The sequence below is a fragment of the Eschrichtius robustus genome, chromosome 10 (assembly GCF_028021215.1).
Source record: "Eschrichtius robustus isolate mEscRob2 chromosome 10, mEscRob2.pri, whole genome shotgun sequence".
In the NCBI taxonomy this organism is placed as follows: domain Eukaryota; kingdom Metazoa; phylum Chordata; class Mammalia; order Artiodactyla; family Eschrichtiidae; genus Eschrichtius; species Eschrichtius robustus.
In genome coordinates, this window is record NC_090833.1 from 53,575,340 (window position 1) to 53,596,377 (window position 21,038).

At 42.7% G+C, this 21,038-nt stretch overlaps 1 protein-coding gene across 1 annotated transcript; it reads left to right on the top strand.

The window, feature by feature from the left end:
- The first annotated feature begins 3,974 nt into the window (after positions 1-3,974).
- KCNV2 (potassium voltage-gated channel modifier subfamily V member 2) lies at positions 3,975-20,717 on the top strand. The gene is made up of 2 exons (XM_068553883.1): positions 3,975-5,369; positions 20,436-20,717. The coding sequence occupies exons 1-2, from the start codon at positions 3,975-3,977 to the stop codon at positions 20,715-20,717; spliced, it is 1,677 nt and encodes a 558-aa protein (XP_068409984.1).
- Positions 20,718-21,038: the final 321 nt, after the last annotated feature.

Here is a 21,038-nt window from a genome sequence, read left to right on the forward strand (position 1 = left end):
ATGTGCTGCCCAAGCAAGCACAATAGTCTTTTGATAGTGAGATTTAGGTGATTTTCATGTATATGCTATTTTATAGCATGACGTTTAGTCTGGAGCAGAGCCCAGCTCCACCATTTACTATCTGTGTAGCCTTGGGTAAGTCACTTAACTTCTCTGTGTCTCAGTTTCCTCATCTGTAAAATAGGAATAATTATAGCACCTATGTGATAGGTTGTTGTAGACATTATCATAGTACAGTATCTGGGCATGATACTGTTATTAATGTATGGATTATTAGTATTCTGTTTTCTATTTTTTTAATTTTTCTTTAGTGCACGTATATAACTTTTATAATGGGAAAATCACTCTTCATTAACAGAAGTGCCTCATATTGTAAGCTAGTGGGATGTGCTATCTTAAATGAGAACACTGAGAAGGGGCAGCTCACCCATCTCGGGGAAATAGAGGGATGTCAGACAAGGGTCTCTGAGGGAGAAGGCGACATCTGAGCTGACTTTTGAAGAACAAGGACTTAGGGAGAAGAAGGGCAGTGGAGAATTCTAGACAAATGGAACATCAAGCAAAGACTTATAATCTTAGAAATCTCAAGGCAGAATGGGGCTTGAAGATCAACCAGCCCACCTTTCCACCCACGCGGGTCTCCCTCTGCAGCACGTCCTACAGATACTTACATGCACGCAGGCAGGAGGAGCTGACTGCTCTAAGAACAAATCCATCCCCTGGTTGGACAGTTCTCTTTGTTAAGAAGTGTCTCCGTATATGGACACTCATCTACCGTTGCACTTGCATATATACACATCAGAGAAAATCCAAGCCACATGCCCACACCGACACTTGCACATGTTGGGAGTACCGGTCACCTAACCATGGTCCAGCAAAGCAAAACTCCTCAAACTAGGGCTTCCCTGGTGGCGCAGTGGTTGGGAGTCTGCCTGCCAATGCAGGGGACGCGGGTTCGAGCCCTGGTCTGGGAGGATCCCACATGCCGCGGAGCAACTGGGCCCGTGAGCCGCGGCTGCTGAGCCTGCGCGTCTGGGGCCTGTGCTCCGCAACAAGAGAGGCCGCGACGTTGAGAGGCCCGCGCACCGCGATGAAGAGTGGCCCCCGCTTGCCGCAACTGGAGAGAGCCCTAGCACAGAAGCAAAGACCCAACATAGCAAGCAATCAATCAATCAATCAATCAATCTTAAAAAAAAACAAAAAACTCCTCAATCTACTTCATGGTTGTGGTGCTTATGGCTTGACTCTGAGACTCCTAACAAACATTACTAACTCTATGGTTTTTAAGTGCAAAAGCCGTAAGAGTGTTAAAGGTTTAGGTTAAAAAGTAGTACATGATTGCAATAGAAAGAGAGGAAATTAAAAACATAAAAATAGTGATGCTTTCACTTTTTATAATAGGATAATTCATTCTGAAGGAAAAAGGTGACTTTCGGCACCACATGAAAACTCCTGTGACTGTACTCAGCACAATCTAAGGAAGAGATGGCATTGGAAAATGGCCAAGTGTGTGTCTGGAGAGACAACATCGATATTGTATGCCGACTGGAGAACCCTAGAAATGCAGTGAGCAACTCAGAGGCCAGGCCTTGCAGGAGGCTTTACTGGAAGCCACAGTAAATGGCTCACAGGTCTGAGCCCCGTTGGAAGCCAAACACCATCTGCCAGTGTTAATCTATCAGGTGCAGACCTTGTAGCAACTGTTACCTGTCCCAACACCTTTGAAGCATAGTTAGAACTGAACTACATGATAAAGATAGCGCTACAAATCCACGAGGAAATAACAGATTATTCAATTAATGCATTTGAACATCTGGATAAAAGCCCAGAAAATAAAGTTGGGTCTCTACTTCACTCTCGACATCAAAATTAATTCCTGATGGATCAAATCCTTACATGAAAAATAAAACTATAACAAGTAAAATTTTTAAGAATGATAGAGAGGTGAAGACATGTCTAATATAACACCCAGAAGTCATAAAATAAATATTTTACATGGAAAAAATCTCACCAAAGGATAACAGGAAAAATATTTGTAATTCATAACACAGGCAAAGGGTCTGTTTTCATAATATAGAAAGCTCTCCAACAAATCAGTAAGAAAATACCAACAACTCAGTGAAAAATAGAGAAAGAAATATAGTAGCTCTTAATCACATGAAAAGATGCTCAGTTGCATTCATAGTAAGAGAAATACAAATTAAAATTAACTCACACATCATTTTTCATCTATAAAATGGGCAGAGCTCAAGGAGTGTGATAATACACTCTCATACATTGATGGTGAGCTGTCAACTGGTAAAACTTTCATGAAGGAAATTTGGCATTATCAATCAAAATTACAAATGTGGTTTTCGACCTAACAGCTCCACCTATAATAACTGATCTTTTATATATCCTGATACATGTAAAATAGTGTAGGTATCAGGTTATTCATTACATCATTGTTTATAAGAGCCAAGGTAGAAAACAACCTGAATTCTGTCACTATCAAACTACTAAGTGGCTATTTTCAAAATGAGGCAGATATTTATGTTCAAATATGAAAACACCTCTAAGATACATGGTTAATGGGAAAATAGCAAAGTGAATAACATACTGTAATTTGTGTTAGTAATAAAGAGTTATTTGGATGATAGACGGAGACAGGTTTTTTCTTATATATGTTTAGAGTATTTCTGGAAGGGTAACCAAAACCTCAGAGGCACACTCGATAGCTAGGAATTCGAGTTGGGGGAGAAATAAATTTTCTACCGTAACGCATCTTTGTACCTTTTGAATATTTTGTAGTGAATGTGTATTAGCTATTCAAAATAAATTTAATTCAGTAACAAATTCCTGCTTGAAACAAATCCCTTCCTCTTCTCTGCTACCTCTGTAGTTTTCACTCACTTTTTTTGTTGTGCTTGCATATGTAAGTATTTATATCACCTATAAAACCATGAGCAACTTGAGGGCCGCAACTATGTCTCTGTCACGTTTCCATCTCCAGCATCTAGCATCTAGCACAGTGCCTTACACATGGCAGGAGACTTTTTTTTTTTAAGTGATGTCTTGAAGAGTGATGAAGACTTTTTCCTTGGAAGGAAGTCTGGTCACCAGATACAGCAGCTGAGCGGGGCTGCAATACCCTAAGAACATCTACCCACCCATCCTGAGATTCTACCTTGAAACGTGTCCTTATCCTTTAAGAGAAGGGAGGGAGAGAGAGACAGAGACAAAGAGAGAGAAAGAAACTGAGATAGATTTAAACATGAGACTAGTCTCCAGAGCAGTGCTGCTAAGAGGAATACATTTGGGGGAAAAAATGTGATCATGTGACTGGATGGGAAGAGATCATTTGAGATCTTCTAGGATCTAAACACAAGATAAATGCTGAGAGGAAAAGTGACTGGTCAGGAGGTCCACTTTAAGCATTCTGTTGCTATCTCTGTCCCTGTTCATGGCGGGTTTACCTAGGGCAGAGGCTGCAACTTCAACAGTTAAGTGTCAAGACACAGGCACATACATTCTACAGCAAATTCAGTTGATTTCATCTCAGCACAGGGACACTGGTCACTTCCTAAGGGCAGGGTTGGCCGACATTTTTATTAGCAATCATCTCTGCCACCTTCTCATTATCTACAGATTTAAGACACATAATCATCCCCTAGGTCACAGAGTGGAGGGAGAGGGGGAGGAAACTGGCTAAGAGGCTCTAAATCCCTCCTAACACTTCTTCCCTATCAGCAAGATTAGAGCAGTCAACAGCCGTCTGCCTACGCGTTCAGACCCGGCAGGCTGGGCTGTGCTGGGCTGCCCAGGGCTTGAGGAGGGAGAGCTCTGAGGGCGAGGCTGCGGACCCCAGGTCTGCTGGTCCAGGCCGGTCTCTCTACAACGGTGCAGAGCACGTGATCCGTCTACCAGTGGCGGTGAGCAGGCTGGGGACCCTACCACAACCAGGAGGGAAAAGCAAGGGTCCACTTCCTCCAGCCATGCTGAAACAGAATGAGAGGAGGCGGTCTTGGGGCTACAGGTCCTGGCATACTGCGGAGAGTGAAGACGCATCCCAGGCAGCGGGCAGCCAACAACGCAGGAGCATCTGCTCCGTGGGGACCCGCCTGGGCTCGCAGGCCAGTGTCCCGTCGTGGACCGAGGGCAACTATAACTACTACATCGACGAGGACGAGGATGGGGAGGAGGAGGAGGAGCAGTGGAAGGACGACCTGGCAGCGGAGGACCAGCAGCCCAGAGAGGCCACCACCAACCACGGCGAAGGCGGCACCGACGCTCCGGTCGTGTCCTCCACTCTGAACGTGAACGTGGGCGGCCACAGCTACCACCTGGAGTACGCCGAGCTGGCCAGCTACCCCAAGACGCGCCTGGGGCGCCTGGTCACCTCCACCAGCCGCAGCCGCCAGCTGGGCCTGTGCGACGATTACGAGGCGCAGACGGACGAATACTTCTTCGACCGCGACCCGGAGGTCTTCCAGCTCATCTACAACTTCTACGCGTCCGGGGTGCTGCTGGTGCGCAACGAGCTGTGCCCGCGCTGCTTCCTGGAGGAACTGGGCTACTGGGGCGTGCGGCTCAAGTACTCGCCGCGCTGCTGCCTCATCTGCTTCGAGGAGAGGCGCGACGAGCTGAGCGAGCAGCTCAAGATCCAGCGTGAGCTGCGCGCCCAGGCGCAGGCCGAGGAGGCCGAGGAGCTCTTCCGAGACATGCGCTTCTACGGGCCGCAGCGGCGCCGCCTCTGGAACCTCATGGAGAAGCCCTTCTCGTCGGTGGCCGCCAAGGCCATCGGGGTGGCCTCCAGCCTCTTCGTGCTCATCTCCGTCGTGGCGCTGACGCTCAACACGGTGGAGGAGATGCAGCAGCAGGCGGAGCAGGGCGCGGGCGGCGGCAACCCGCGGCCCTTTCTGGAGCACGTGGAGATGCTATGCATGGCTTTCTTCACGCTCGAGTTCCTGCTGCGCCTGGCCTCCACGCCCGACCTGCGGCGCTTCGCGCGGAGCGCCCTCAACCTGGTGGACCTGGTGGCCATCCTGCCACTCTACCTGCAGCTGCTGCTCGAGTGCTTCACGAGCGAGGACCAGGTGCGCGGCAAGGGCTCGCTGCACGAGCACGACCTCGAGACCATGGGCCGCGTGGGCCAGGTGCTGCGCGTCATGCGCCTCCTGCGCATCTTCCGCATCCTCAAGCTGGCGCGCCACTCCACCGGCCTGCGCGCCTTCGGCTTCACGCTGCGCCAGTGCTACCAGCAGGTGGGCTGCCTGCTGCTCTTCATCACCATGGGCATCTTCACCTTCTCTGAGGCCGTCTACTCCGTGGAGCACGACGTGCGTGGAACCAACTTCACCAGCATCCCCCACGCCTGGTGGTGGGCCGCGGTGAGCACCGCGGCCCGCGGGCTTTCCCACCCACTTCCCCAGCCCGACAGACGCTGCTCCTCCCTTTCCTGGGTCATGCCACCTGCCTTGCTTTGTTCCCTCATCTTTCCCCTGCCTTGTTTAACGGCCATTGCTTTCTCCATTCCTTCCATGTCCCCAGCTTAAAAAAACAAAAGATAAAAACAACAAAACAGAAAAAAAAAAAAAAAAAAACAACAACAACGGGTGGGTGCTAAAAGGTTGGAAAGACGTAGTCCAGTAAGAAAGACGTAGTCCAAGAAATTTGGTGTGGTCTTAGTTATCTCCAGATCTAGATTTAGTCTTAATACCCCTGAGAGGCTGATTTTAAGGAGTAGTCATTGTTCACGTTCCTGGGAAGATTCGTCATCGTCATTCTTGTTACTTGTCCCTTATTGAACACCTATTGTCCTAAGTGGTTTATAAGGCGTATCTTATTTCAGCATCACAACCATGTGAGGTGGTTAGGATCACTATTTTTTTAAGAGGAAAATTTTCCTTCAAATTTTGAAGGAAGCCGTCCAGGTATGCAGGGGAGGAAATGAGACTTGGCTGAAAAGTGTCAACCCTCACTGAAATCCCACTGGTTCTAGCTAAATCTGAGCATCTAACACTGAAACTTGCTCCAATGCCACAAAAATTCTTTCAGGACCTGGCATTATTGCCCCATTTTACAGCTAGAGGAATTGAGGTGCAGATAATTTGAGTTATAGTAATAATTTAGACACACAGCTAAAGGTAGTAATGTGAGGACAAGCCTGTCCAGTTGCAAAGTGCATGCCCTTTCCACAGCCCAGCACTGCCTCTTTCAAGCTTCAGTTTTTCTGCATGCCTTGCTTAATTTGCACTTAGTATATTAGTTATTTTTGTCATTTTATTTGGTGTTTGCCTTTTATAATAATTTATGCCATTTACTCAAATATCTGTGTTTCTGATGTGCTAGACTAAATCCTTGGAAAATCCCTGAATCCCTGGAAATGCTGATTGGGTCTTCTAAGATCAGTGAACACGTTGACATATGTGCATAGGAAAGAACTGGGTGTATGCTTTCCTTATTTTTTTTAAGTAGATTGTAATGCCTTTAAAGACACTAAGCAAATATAACCAGTTTTTCCTATATTAGAAAGTGGATATTTTCAACATTAACATTGGATATGTTAGAACCCACAGTCTGGAGTTCTGATATGAACCTACCCAAGGCTCCTACTAATAGTGTAGTATAGTGGAATGGAAGATTTAGATTTAGATTCTAGTCCCAGATCTGCTAATAATTAACTGTGATCCTACATGATTAACTGTGAAACCTCACTCCCTACCTCCCTGTCCTCAGTTTCCTCATCTCAAAAGGGGAGGGTGTAGAGCTCTACAATTCAGTGAGCCTTGCTTCCCTGGAAAGCAGAGCTCTCATATGTACAACAAGATTTGTGAGCTTTCTTCAGTGATGGGATGATGTTAGGTTCTTCCAAACGAGCTGGCCAAATGCCGCTCCTCTGATCATATTCCAAATGACAAAAGGTCATCCCCATAGTAGATAAATCATGTGTACAGACGGGGTTGATGCAGGATGATTTGTCCCCGGCAAATGACGTTTACTTTGGAGGTGAGTAAAGCAAGGAGGGAAAAGAGAAAATCCACATGCTGATGATATAATACCAAGTTTTAGGGAGTCAAGTTTCCATTCGTCCAAATATCTTAGAAGGCTAGCGTATGTAAGCTGCACCTAGTGGACCCTTTGATACTATATTTTGAATACACAAAACATTTTTTACCTTTTGTATATTAATATAAAATTTTTGATAAGAATTCTATTGCTAATAATGAATTTTTCTTTTTAAAAAAATTCCTGAAGTGAATGCCTAGTGATCCCCTTTAATTTCTTGATGTGTTTATTGTTTAATAACATTTAAATTTTCAAATTATCCCCTTTTTAATATTAACAAAAATTATCTTACTCAAGGTCACTGTTTTCTATAGACTTTACAATAAAACTTGAATCACCATTCAGTTTCTATCTATAACAAATTTTACTAATTATTGCTTTTACCAATGTGAATTTTCTTTTGTAGCCATTATCTCTATCAGGCACTATTTTCACAGGCCAAAATTTACACATGTCAACCTACCATTTACCAACCTTAACCTTTACCAATGACCTTCATCCATTTTAGTCTCTGAGAATTATATATACTATTAAAAATCATTATGGATTACAGACTGATAGGTTGTGTTCGTTTCTAAACTAACCTATGAAAACAATAGGAGCAACTCCCCTTGAACATTTGAGGACTGCTCTATTCCCCAGGACCAATATACTATTAACCCAATTCCTCTGTATACTTCTTATGACATTGTATATTGTGTAGTAAGGGCCCTTATTTTCAATATAGCAAAGAGAAAAGAAGATGCCAAGTAAAAAGATGCAAAATATTAGGACCAATTCTTCACATAACCCACAAAAATCCATCTTCTTCATTCATTGAGCAAGATTATTTTTTAACATCTTTATTGGAGTATAATTGCTTCACAATGTTGTGTTAGTTTCTGCTGTATAACAAAGCGAATCAGCTATAGGTACACATATATCCCCATATCCCTTCCCTCTTGCGTCTCCCTCCCACCCTCCCTATCCCACCCCCCTAGGTGGACACAAAGCACCGAGCTGATCTCCCTGTGCTATGCGGCTTCTTCCCACAAGCTATCTATTTGGTAGTGTATATATGTCCATGCCACTCTCTCACTTCCTCCCAGCTTACCCTTCCGCCCTCCCCGTGTCCTCAAGTCCATTCTCTACGTCTGCATCTTTATACCTGTCTGCCCCTAGGTTCTTCAGAACCATTTTTTTTAGACTCCATATGCGTGTGATAGCATACGATATTTGTTTTTCTCTTTCTGACTTACTTCACTATGTATGACAGACTCTAGGTCCATCCACCTCACTAAAAATAACTCATTTCTTTTTATGGCTGAGTAATATTCCATTGTATATATGTGCCACATCTTCTTTATCTATTCATCTGTCGATAGACACTTAGTTTGCTTCCATGTCCTGGCTATTGTAAATAGAACTGCAATGAACATTGTGGTACATGACTCTTCTTGAATTATGGTTTTCTCAGGGTATATGCCCAGTAGTGGGATTGGTGGGTCATACGGTAGTTCTATTTTTACTTTTTAAGGAACCTCCATACTGTTCTCAATAGTGGCTGTTATCAATTTACATTCCCACCAACAGTGCAAGAGGGTTCCCTTTTCTCCACACCCTCTCCAGCATTTATTGTTTGTAGATTTTTTGATGATGGCCAGTCTGACGGGTGTGAGATGATACCTCATTGTAGTTTTGATTTGCATTTCTCAAATGATTAGTGATGTTGAGCATCCTTTTATGTGTTTGTTGGCAATCTGTATATCTTCTTTGGAGAAATGTCTGTTTAGGTCTTCTGCCTATTTTTGGATTCGATTGTTTGTTTTTTTTGATATTGAGCTGCATGAGCTGCTTGTATATTTTGGAGATTAATCCTTTATCAGTTGCTTCATTTGCAAATATTTTCTCCCATTCTGAGGGCTGTCTTTTTGTCTTGTTTATGGTTTCCTTTGCTGTGAAAAAGCTTTAAAGTTTCATTAGGTCCCCTTTGTTTATTTTTGTTTTTATTTCCATTTCTCTAGGAGCTGGGTCAAAAAGGATCTTGCTGTGATTTATGTCATAGAGTGTTCCGCCTATGTTTTCCTCTAAGAGTTTGATAGTGTCTGGCCTTACATTTAGGTCTTTAATCCATTTTGAGTTTATTTTTGTGTATGGTGTTAGGGAGTGTTCTAATTTCATTCTTTTACATGTAGCTGTCCATTTTTCCCAGCACCACTTATTGAAGAGGCTGTCTTTTCTCCATTGTATACTCTTGCCTCCTTTATCAAAGATAAGGTGACCATATGTGCATGGGTATCTCTGGGCTTTCTATCCTGTTCCATTGATCTATATTTCTGTTTTTGTGCCAGTACCATACTGTCTTGATTACTGTAGCTTTGTAATATAGTCTGAAGTCAGGGAGCCTGATTCCTCCAGCTCTGTTTTTCTTTCTCAAGATTACTTTGGCTATTCAGGGTCTTTTGTGTTTCCATACAAATTGTAAAATTTTTTGTTCTAGTTCTGTGAAAAATGCCTTTGGTAGTTTGATAGGGATTGCACTGAATCTGTAGATTGCTTTGGGTAGTATAGTCATTTTCACAGTGTTGATTCTTCCAATCCAAGAACATGGTATATCTCTCCATCTGTTTGTATCATCTTTAATTTCTTTCATCAGTGTCTTACAGTTTTCTGCATACAGGTCTTTTGTCTCCTTAGGTAGGTTTATACCTAGGTATTTTATTCTTTTTGTTGCAATGGTAAATAGGAGTGTTTCCTTAATTTCTCTTTCAGATTTTTCATCATTAGTGTATAGGAATGCAAGAGATTTCTGCACGTTAATCTTGTATCCTGCTACTTTACCAAATTCATTGATTAGCTCTAGTAGTTTTCTGGTAGCATTTTTAGGATTCTCTATGTATAGTATCATGTCATCTGCAAACAGTGACAGTTTTACTTCTTCTTCTTTTCTGATTTGGATTCCTTTTATTTCTTTTCTGTCTCTGAGATTGCTGTGGCTAAAAGTTACCAAACTATGTTGAATAATAGTGGTGAGAGTGGGCAACCTTGTCTTGTCCCTGATCTTAGAGGAAATGGTTTCAGTTTTCACCATTGAGAACGATGTTGGCTGTGGGTTTGTCATATATGACCTTTATTATGCTGAGGTAGGTTCCCTCTATGCCTACTTTCTGGAGAATTTTTATCATAAATGGGTGTTGAATTTTGTCAAAAGCTTTTTCTGCATCTATTGAGATGATCATATGATTTTTATTCTTCAATTTGTTAATATGGTGTATCACATTGATTGATCTGCATATATTGAAGAACCTTTGCATTCCTGGGATAAACCTCCCTTGCTCATGCTGTATGACCCTTTTAATGTGCTGTTGGATTCTGTTTGCTGGTATTTTGTTGAGGATTTTTGCATCTATGTTCATCAGTGATATTGGCCTGTAGTTTTCTTCCTTTGTGACATCTTTGTCTGGTTTTGGTATCAGGGTGATGGTGGCCTTGTAGAATGAGTTTGGGAGTGTTCCTCCCTCTGCTATATTTTGGAAGAGTTTGAGGATAGGTGTTAGCTCTTCTCTAAATGTTTGATAGAATTCGCCTGTGAAGCCATCTGGTCCTGGGCTTTTGTTTGTTGGAAGATTTTTAATCACAGTTTCAATTTCAGTGCTGGTGATTGTCTGTTTATATTTTCTATTTCTTCCTGTTTCAGTCTCAGAAGCGTTGTGCTTTTCTAAGAATTTGTCCATTTCTTCCAGGTTGTCCATTTTATTGGCATAGAGTTGCTTGTAGTGATCTCTAATGATCCTTTGTATTTCTGCAGTGTCAGTTGTTGCTTCTCCTTTTTCATTTCTCATTCTGTTGATTTGAGTCTTCTTCCTTTTTTTCTTGATGAGTCTGGCTAATGGTTTATCAATTTTGTTTATCTTCTCAAAGGACAAGCTTTTAGTTTTATTGACCTTTGCTATCATTTCCTTCATTTTTTTCATTTATTTCTGATCTGATCTTTATGATTTCTTTCCTTCTGCTAACTTCGGGGTTTTATTTGTTCTTCTTTCTCTAATTGCTTTATGTGTAAGGTTAGGTTGCTTATTTGAGATGCTTCTTGTTTCTTGAGGTAGGATTGTATTGCTATAAACTTTCCTCTTAGAACTGGTTTTGCTGCATCCCGTAGGTTTTGGGTCATCGTGTTTTCATTGTCATTTGCTTCTAGGTATTTTTTGATTTCCTCTTTGATTTCTTCACTGATCTCTTGGTTATTTAGTAGCATATTGTTTAGCCTCCATGAGTTTGTTTGTTTGTTTTTTTTTTAAATATTTATTTATTTATTTATTTTTGGCTGTGTTGGGTCTTCGTTTCTGTGCGAGGGCTTTCTCTAGTTGCGGCAAGCAGGGGCCACTCTTCATCGCGGTGCACGGGCCTCTCACTATCACGGGCTCTCTTATTGCGGAGCACAGGCTCCAGACGCGCAGGCTCAGTAGTTGTGGCTCACGGGCCTAGTTGCTCCGCGGCATGTGGGATCTTCCCAGACCAGGGCTCGAACCCATGTGCCCTGCATTGGCAGGCAGATTCTCAACCGCTGCGCCACCAGGGAAGCCCCCGAGTTTGTATTTTTTACAGTTTTTTTCCTGTAATTGATATCTAGTCTCATAGTGTTGTGGTCAGAAAAGATACTTGATATGATTTCAATTTTCTTAGATTTACCAAGGCTTGATTTGTGACCCAAGATATGATCTATCCTGGAGAATGTTCCATGAGCACTTGAGAAGAAAGTGTATTCTGTTGTTTTTGGATGGAATGTCCTATAACTATCAATTAAGTCCATCTTGTTTAATGTATCATTTAAAGCTTGTGTTTCCTTATTTATTTTTATTTTGGATGATGTCCATTGGTGAAAGTGGGGTGTTAAAGTCGTGTTACCGTCGATTTCCCCTTTTATGGCTATTAGCATTTGCCTTATGTATTGAGGTGCTCCTATGTTGGGTGCATAAATATTTACAATTGTTATATCTTCTTCTTGGATTGATCCCTTGATCATTCTCTAGTGTCCTCCTTTGTCTCTTGTAATAGTCTTTATTTTAAAGTCTGTTTTGTCTGATATGAGAATTGCTACTCCAGCTTTCTTTTGATTTCCATTTGCATGGAATATCTTTTTCCATCCCCTCACTTTCAGTCTGTATGTGTCCCTAGGTCTGAAGTGGGTCTCTTGTAGACAGCATATATATGGGTCTTGTTTTGTAACCATTCAGCCAGTCTATGTCTTTTGGTTGGAGCATTTGATCCATTTACATTTAAGGTAATTATCAATATGTATGTTCCTATTACCATTTTCTTAATTTTGGGGGTTTTGTTATTGTAGGTCTTTTCCTTCTTTTGTGTTTCCTGCCTAGAAAAGTTCCTTTAGCATTTGTTGTAAAGTTGGTTTGGTGGTGCTGAATTCTCTCAGCTTTTGCTTGTCTGTAAAGGTTTTAATTTCTCCATCGAATCTGAATGAGGTCCTCGCTGGGTAGAGTAATCTTGGTTGTAGGTTTTTCCCTTTCATCACTTTAAATATGTCCTGCCACTCCTTTCTGGCTTGCAGAATTTCTGCTGAAAGATCAGCTGTTAACCTTATGCGGATTCCCTTGTATGTTAATTGTTGCTTTTCCCTTGCTGCTTTTTTTTTTAATATAAATTTATTTATTTATTTTTGGCTGTGTTGGGTCTTTGTTTCTGTGCGAGGGCTTTCTCTAGTTGCGGCGAGCGGGGGCCACTCTTTATCACGGTGCGCGGGCCTCTCACTATCGCGGCCTCTCTTGTTGCGGAGCACAGGCTCCAGACGCACAGGCTCAGTAGTTTTGGCTCACAGGACCAGTTGCTCCGCGGCATGTGGGATCTTCCCAGACCAGGGCTCGAACCCGTGTCCCCTGCATTGGCAGGCAGATTCTCAACCACTGTGCCACCAGGGAAGCCCCCTTGCTGCTTTTAATATTTTTTTAATTTAATTTTTGAGAGTTTGATTAATATGTGTCTTGGCGTGTTTCTCCTTCGATTTATCCTGTATGGGACTCTCTGCACTCTCTGGACTTGGTTGACTATTTCCTTTCCCATATTAGGGAAGTTTTCAACCATAATCTCTTCAACTATTTTCTCAGTCCCTTTCTTTTTCTCTTCTTCTTCTGGGACCCCTATAATTCAAATGTTGGTGCATTTAGTGTTGTCCCAGAGGTCTCTGAGAATGTCCTCAATTCTTTTCATCCTTTTTTCTTTATTCTGCTCTGTGGTAATTATTTCCACTATTTTATCTTCCAGGTCACTTATCCATTTTTCTGCCTCATTTATTCTGCTATTGATTCCTTCTAGAGAATTTTAAATTTCATTTATTGTGTTGTTCATCATTGTTTGTTTGCTCTTTAGTTCTTCTAGGTCCTTGTTGAACGTTTCTTGTATTTTCTCCATTGTATTTCCAAGATTTTGGATCATCTTTACTATCATTAGTCTGAATTCTTTTTCCGGTAGACTGCCTATTTCCTGTTCATTTGTTTGGTGTGCTGGGTTTTAACCTTGCTCCGTCATCTGCTGTGTGTTTTTCTGTCTTCTCATTTTGCTTATCTTACTGTGTTTGGGGTCTCCTCTTCCCAGGCTGCAGGTTCGTAGTTCCCGTTGTTTTTGGTGTCTGTCCCCAGTGGCTACAGTTGGTTCAGTGGGTTGTGTAGGCTTCCTGGTGGAGGGGACTGGTGCCTGTGGTCTGGTGGATGAGGCTGGATCTTGTCTTTCTGGTGGGCAGGACAGTGTCCAGTGGTGTGTTTTGGGGTATCTGTGAACTTATTATGATTTTAGGCAGCCTCTCTGCTAATAGGTGGGGTTGTGTTCCTGTCTTGCTAGTTGTTTGCCATGGGGGGGTCCAGCACTGGAGGTGAGCAAGATTTTTTTGAGCACTTAGTGTGCCAAGGAGTATTCTAAATACTAGGGATACCGAGTAATAAGAAAAAAAAAAAAGGTGAAATTTTTTCCCTCATGGAGTTTACATCCTAATGGAGAAAGATAATAAATCATTTCAGATATGAGTGTGTCTTATATAGGATAATAGGATAGAGAGTGATCTGGGTGGCAGAATCTACCTTTGATGGACTAGTGGAATAGTCAGAGAAGCCTTCTTGGAGAAGATGACATTGAACTAAATCTTGAATGATGAGAAGGAAGTCATCTAAATAGACGTGACCAAGCAGACATGAGAATCTGAGAAGTAGAATCCTAAAAGTAACTCTGATCCAATATTCTCCAAGCATTTTATTGATCATACATCTCATAATTTAAAAAATTCTGAGCACACACCCATGATAAATATGTGTTTAGTTAATCATAAGTTATAAGCTATTTATTGCTATAATAACAATGCATCACAAACCACCCCAAAATTCAGTGGCTCGAAACGTCAAGCATCTATTTGCCTTGTGAGTTTGCAAGTCAGCAACTCAGGCTGGTTTCAAGTACAAGGTTAGAAGAACCTTGGACTGGTGTCAGCTGCTCACATCACAGTCCGATGGTCAGCTGGCTGACAGCTGGATGAATAAGGAGACTAGGTCTTTCATCATCCAGCAGGCATGTATCCATGGCCGTGGCAAAGGGCAAGAGAGAGAGAGTGCAAGCCCAATCATGCAAGCACTGATAAGCTTCTGTTCATGACACTTGCTAAACTCATTGGCCAAAGCGAGTCACAAGGTCAAACTCAGAGTCAAAGGGAAGAGCAGGTTAGCCCACTCACTGTAGGAAAGCACTGCAAAGTTATATGGCAAAGAGCTTGGATACAGGAAGATACAAAGAATTGGGTCCAGTAATACAATCATTGTACTGCATTAAGATATTACTGCTCAAATATATTATGTGTATCAGAAAACATACACTCACACATTGAAAATGTAAAGAGGTAAGGAAAAACAGGATTGGTATTTTCTTGCCCCACTCCAGTGCTGTAGCCCTTGTGGTATATTCACCCACATTAGGGACAGGTTCTCTAATCCCTCCCTCCATGTGTTTTTAGTACTCTCAGACAACCCCAAAATCTGACTTGTTTTTAATAATCTCCCCTCTCTCTATGCCAAGGATCCTGCAACCTTCCTCTGTAATTCAACTCGGGTTTTTAAGAGAAACACAGTAATTTTCATTAATGTGAATTCTCCTACAGCTGCAGAACAAATCCCTCATGGACACTCATGTCTGCAAATGCTCATGCATTAGGATATAAGATAGACCCATCCTACTCATCTGTCAAACGGAGGTTATTTGTAAGCACTAATGTAATAGGAAACATATGTAAAAACACTAGCCTGTATGCTATCCTCAATAAATAGAAGCTACCATATCTGACTAGTTGATAGCCTTTATCACATGGAAGCAATAACCTTTGCTTCCAGTTTCATTTTTGGGAAAATAAAACAGAAGTGATTCCTTCTCTCCTGGGGAAAAGAGAGAGGCTGTAAGATGGACAAAAGGGTCAGCCGTTCTATCTTGGGAGAGTTTCTGAGTGTCCAAATAAACAGGCCCATGCCTGGAGCAGCTCCAGCCATGTTGGAACTCTCCGGGTTGCCTGGGTGTGGGAAATGCTCGGCATAGCTCAACAAGAACAATTAGCTCTATGATGAGGCTGTAAGCTTTGGCCTCTGTTGTGGCTATGTTTTTAAGGAGAAAAGGACAATTGGACTGTTCAATAGACCATTTCCTTCTGAGCTTTCCAGAGCAAGTTAAAGCTGTAGAAACTACATAGGAAACTATGTCATGAACTCATTCCTTCAAAATTCATGAAAACTATCTCTAGCTGAAGCATCAGATAGTTGCAGCCCAGAGACCTTGTTTCTATCTTTGTTTTCCTCAAGTATGTTACCATTTCCTTGCAAACAGGTGGCACTTAGAAGATCACGGAGATTTATTTTATTTTATTTTATTTTTATTGATTGCTTGCTTGCTTTGAGAAGACCCCTTTGGAAGGTGAATCAGGATAACAGAAAACAAAACGTGGGATATTTTAAACAGAAGGAAATCGATACAGGGAGATAGATACATAGGCTGGAAGAGCAAAAAGGAGAAAGTGAGATAACCCAAAGATTGGTAACTGTAGGAAATAGTGTCGGCCCCAGAACTGGGGAGACAAATGGGAGAAGGTAGAGTTACTGGAGCCTAGGAGTACAGAGAAGGAACCACTGTGTAGCTGTTGCCAGACCCCTAAGATGGCATCCCGAGGCTGGTGCTGGGTGTGCTGAAAGATGCCTGAGCCATAGCTATCTGCTGTTGTTGAAGGATGATGACAGAACCCAGAAGCAGGAAGAGAGACTCTTACTTCCTCATTCCATCTTCTAGTCTCCCACCCATGTCTCTCATTGGCAGAACCTAACCAGAAGACAGCAGGCAAGGAAATCTGGGAAATGTAGTTTGCATCCTCCCAGCCGCTGAATTACAAAAAAGAGCACAGAAGGGTATCGGGCTTAGGGCTGAGAGATAATGAGTAAATGTCTGGCACAGAAGGCATTAAAGTTCTCCTAGCTTCTTCAGAAATAGCACAGGAGCCATAAAGGGGGGCAAAGGCTCTTAGGCACTTTTATAACTTTTGATCTGGCGGACTCCTGATTTTGGGGTGGTCCCCTTCTGTCTCTCTAAACTCCTCCTGTTGGCCAATATAACTTGAGAGGGACATGATAGAATTGTAGAGGGCAGGGAGAAGTAGCAAGTAAGCTGAGGATGTGGAGGGCATTGTCACTATTGTGTACCTTTCTAGGAATAGATCCCAAACTTGCCTTAGCTTCTGCACACCTCCCCCTTACTGTACAATTTATGTACATGTCAGAACTTTCATATACGGATGAGGCTGGTTGTTCTTTTCAAGGTGATTACCCATGACCTCATTCTAACAGTGTTTCCACTGATCAAAACATTTTTTGAATTCCACTGAGGAATTATCTTCAGCGCCTGTGACATGTCCATTTATTAATACTTCTTTGTAGTGGGGCTAAATCTTTACTTTTTTGAAGGTGGATTCAATCTTTTTAAATAGTCAAGACCCTTGAGTTGAAGACCGGCACCTAGAGTTAACCCTCAAGGGGGATAAGAACACTTGTTTCAAGGTCATGCCACTGAATCCTCTGTACAGATTATAATCCCAAAGAGGAATTCCTAAAATATTTGTAGCAACAGCAACATGGGTAAGCTAAGTAGAGCCTTTGAAGCTAAATCCTTTAAAGGACAACATGCATTGAAGTATGTAATAATTTTAACCAGAAAATGTTAGTCTTTACCACCTCGAATTCTTTGGGAAAACTAAGAAGAGGTGTTAATTCTTTTGAAAAATCAGTTTTATTCCCTGAGATCATAATTCCTAGATGCAGGGATTACTGGGTGCTAAAATGTAATCTGTGCGTAGGTCATTATGAAGGAAACAAACATTCCTTGCTGAAGGAGAAATTCAAGTATAGTTATTCTAAAGTTTCAGAGAAAAACTGGACGCTTGTTCTCCTTGTAACGTTTAGTGGGTCAGGATTTGCTGATTAGTGGGTGAGCTGCTAGGGAAAGGTTACATTCTGGCTTTGGGGATCCAATGGCTAGGGAAAATATGTAAATTTTCAACGGAATGGCAAGTTTCCAGTTTACAGAGTGGCTGAGCCAGTCAGTTTTTTCAGGATATTAAGATGGATTGCAGAAATTGCAGTCACATTTCCAAACCCCACTCCTGCTAATGTGAGAACTCAACTCTGGGAGGTCACTTTGGTCCTTCTGGGACCTTCCATTTTTCATGCTCGTTCAGGGAGAAATGGTTTGGCCTGTGGAACGTGGAGAAAAAGTTTCCAAAAGCCAAGGAATCCAGAGTTCCTCTGGAGCCAAGAAGCAAGAAGCAGATCACCGGTTGAGTCAAACAGACAGTGCATAAATTAGCTATGCATTTTGAACAAATTCTTCAGAATCAGTCTTATAGAGTCTCGTATCAGAAGAGATCTTTTCTCTAAAAATAGAGATCCAAGACATACAAAAATATTTAGACCATATTATGCACATCAAATATTTAATCTTCCTTCAGCCAATTCTCTTTGCTTTTGACTTTTTGCTCAAAGTTCAGCCAGAAAAAAGAAAAAAGAAATTGGGGTTGGGAGAGAAGCAAAGCCAGTGTGGGGACTGAGCAGAAGTTTAAATTAGGTACTTTGTCTCAATTACTTTCCTTCCTCTGTATCCTCCTATCTCCAACCCTCCCCCCAATCCTGGACCCTTGAGGGGCTGGTTTACACCAAAGCCTCTGCTTTGGCCTTTCATGGATGCTTCCTGTTCTGAAACTACCCCTTCCTGTCACTCGCTCTTATATCCAGACTCCCTTTAGGCCTCCTCCAGGGAAAGTCGACTGACTAAACATTCACACAGAGGTGTGAGTGACAGGGTTAGTGTCAAATGAAAGCTGTTCACACACCTGGACAGAGATCTGACTCGGGTTCTTTCACTTTCAGCATGGCCAGTGACAAGAAATGCACACACACACACACAAACACACACGAGCAAGCTTTTTTTTTTTTTTTTACGATTAGCCCACTATCTTATTTTATCACTGCCTCTCATGGCCCTTTGGTCGAGAAGGTGGGAAAAGCAGATTCTCTACTGGAGACAGAGTGTCCCCCCACCCTGTCTCCCTCACACAGCATTCGCAGGAGCCAGGGAGGAGCTTCTTTCCACAGCCCTCTGGTCTAACAAGCACAAGAACTAACATTATCCCTCACACACCCTGTGCGGCTCCTTCAATTCCTGTAACAATCCTATGAGGTGCGCACTAATATTCTCTCCACGTTTCAAAAGCAGAAACTGAGGCAGAGAGAATTTAGGCGACTTGCCCAAATCCCACAGCTGGGAAGTGGATTCAGGTCCATGTGGCCTAGTGCCACACCTGCTTCCTTAACCTAGTCGACACCCTCCTGCCTCTCTTAGATGCTGCCTTGTGTTTCTCCACTGTGAGAAGGGCAGCCCAGCCCTCGGCAGTTCTCTCCCCGGAGACGGAGTAGTGAGAGGTAGTGTGTCACCCACCCCAAGAGGAGTTGCAACCTTCCCCTTTTTATGGGCTGGATGGAGCTTTGGTTCTTATCAGCTCCCCCAGATTTGCCCAGCTGGCCCACGTCTCCATTTCATTCTAACTAATCAATCATACTTACTCAAGTTCAAAGTAATCCTTACATCATCGCAACAAAAATGTTTACATTTCTAAGTTAAAGGCTGTCTCTGTACAGATCAACAGGGTGACTGTACATTTTATAAAAGCATATTCTGGAAGACTGTGCGACGACACAAATCGATGAAGCCAGTGCTGCCCCCTGGAGTTGTGCGATGCACAGTTTTTTCAACTGTAATCAACAGCCCTGCCTAAAAGGCTTCTAGTAATTTTGCCAAGAGTCTGGGGACCAAAGGGAGTCTTAGTACATGAGGCATAAAAAACAGGCCCCGAGAGATTTTTCTGGGTTTTCTCCGGCTACATCGACTGATAACTAGTCCCGTGGGTATCTGCATTTTAAAACAGAAGCTTGTTAACCTAAATAAATCTCTAATTAGTGGAATTTAAAGAAGTGTGACAAGTGTGATGGGAAGACTTTCATGCAGGGTGAACATATTTTTGGTCGGTGATGTCTTACAAAAGTCCCTTCGCAAAATAATGAGTGTGTGTCTCCAGACATTTGCAATTAAAGCACCTTCATGTAAAATATCTCATTTGACTGCATAACAACTCTGAGAACTATTACAATTGTCTCTATTTTAAGGATGAGAGAAGGACCACAGAGGAGGTTGCTTAATGCTTTTTGTGTGCTTGACACTGTGTGAAGTGCTTTATAATCATTTTCTTATTTAGTCTTCACAAGAATCCCGAGAGTTAGTTATTACCCTCCTGTTTTAGATGCAGGAACCAAGCCTTAGAGACTCTGAATGTTTTGCCCAAGGTCACTCAGCTGGGAAGGGTCAGAGTCAGGACTTGAACCCAGGTCTGACTGGTTCTAAGCCCAAGCTCTTTCCCGTACGTGTATCATGTAGGCAAATCCAGGGACTCCATCCTAAATTTGGCCCCAGCTGAAGGGAGGCAAAGACCTACATTTATTGAGCCTATTCTATGCCAGAAACTTCACACACGTTATTCTTCTGTGCCCTTCACAACAACCCTTTAAAGTAGATATAACTCCCCTGTATTGTATGTAAGAAAATTGATAAGTGATAGGGTTTAGACCCAAGCCTTTCAGCTCCAAAGCTTATGTTCTTTCCATGCCTCAGGTCTTGCAGGCAACCTTTCCAGTACCTCCTAAAGCTGACTCCGTGAGGAGCTATTATACAACCCACGTGCACCTTCGGCGGGACGGAAGACACCTCCCTGCCTGGTTCTCTCCCTTTCTTCTCCTCACTCCCGATGCTGACAATTCCATTCTACTTTCCTCCCCTCACAGGTGAGCATCTCCACTGTGGGCTATGGAGACATGTACCCAGAGACTCACCTGGGCCGGCTTTTTGCCTTCCTCTGCATCGCTTTCGGGATCATCCTCAACGGGATGCCCATTTCCATCCTCTACAACAAATTCTCCGATTACTACAGCAAGCTCAAGGCTTACGAGTACACCGCCATACGAAGGGAAAGGGGGAATGTGGAGTTCATGCAGAGAGCCAGAAAGAAGATAGCTGAGTGCTTGGCTGGAAGCAACCCACAGCCCAACCCAAGGCAAAATAATTAATATTTGTTAGGATGTGCGGCTGGTCGATGCCATGAATTTCAAGGCTTCCTTCTTCCTTCCTTTTTTTAAATTATCAGGATTAACAGTGAAAGGACACGTGAAGCAGACGTACACAAAAGGCATTCAGTTCTCAAAAATCTACCTCTAGAAATGTTCATTTTGGCCCAAACTCAGACCGCCTCATGTTACTCTGTAACTAACAGTGTTGTGTAAGATACTGACCTTCCCAATGACATTGATATTGAAACCTCCTTGAGGGGAGCAACAGCTTAGATTTCTCTTGTAGCTTCTCATGGCTTTTCGATAAATACTTTCGGACTT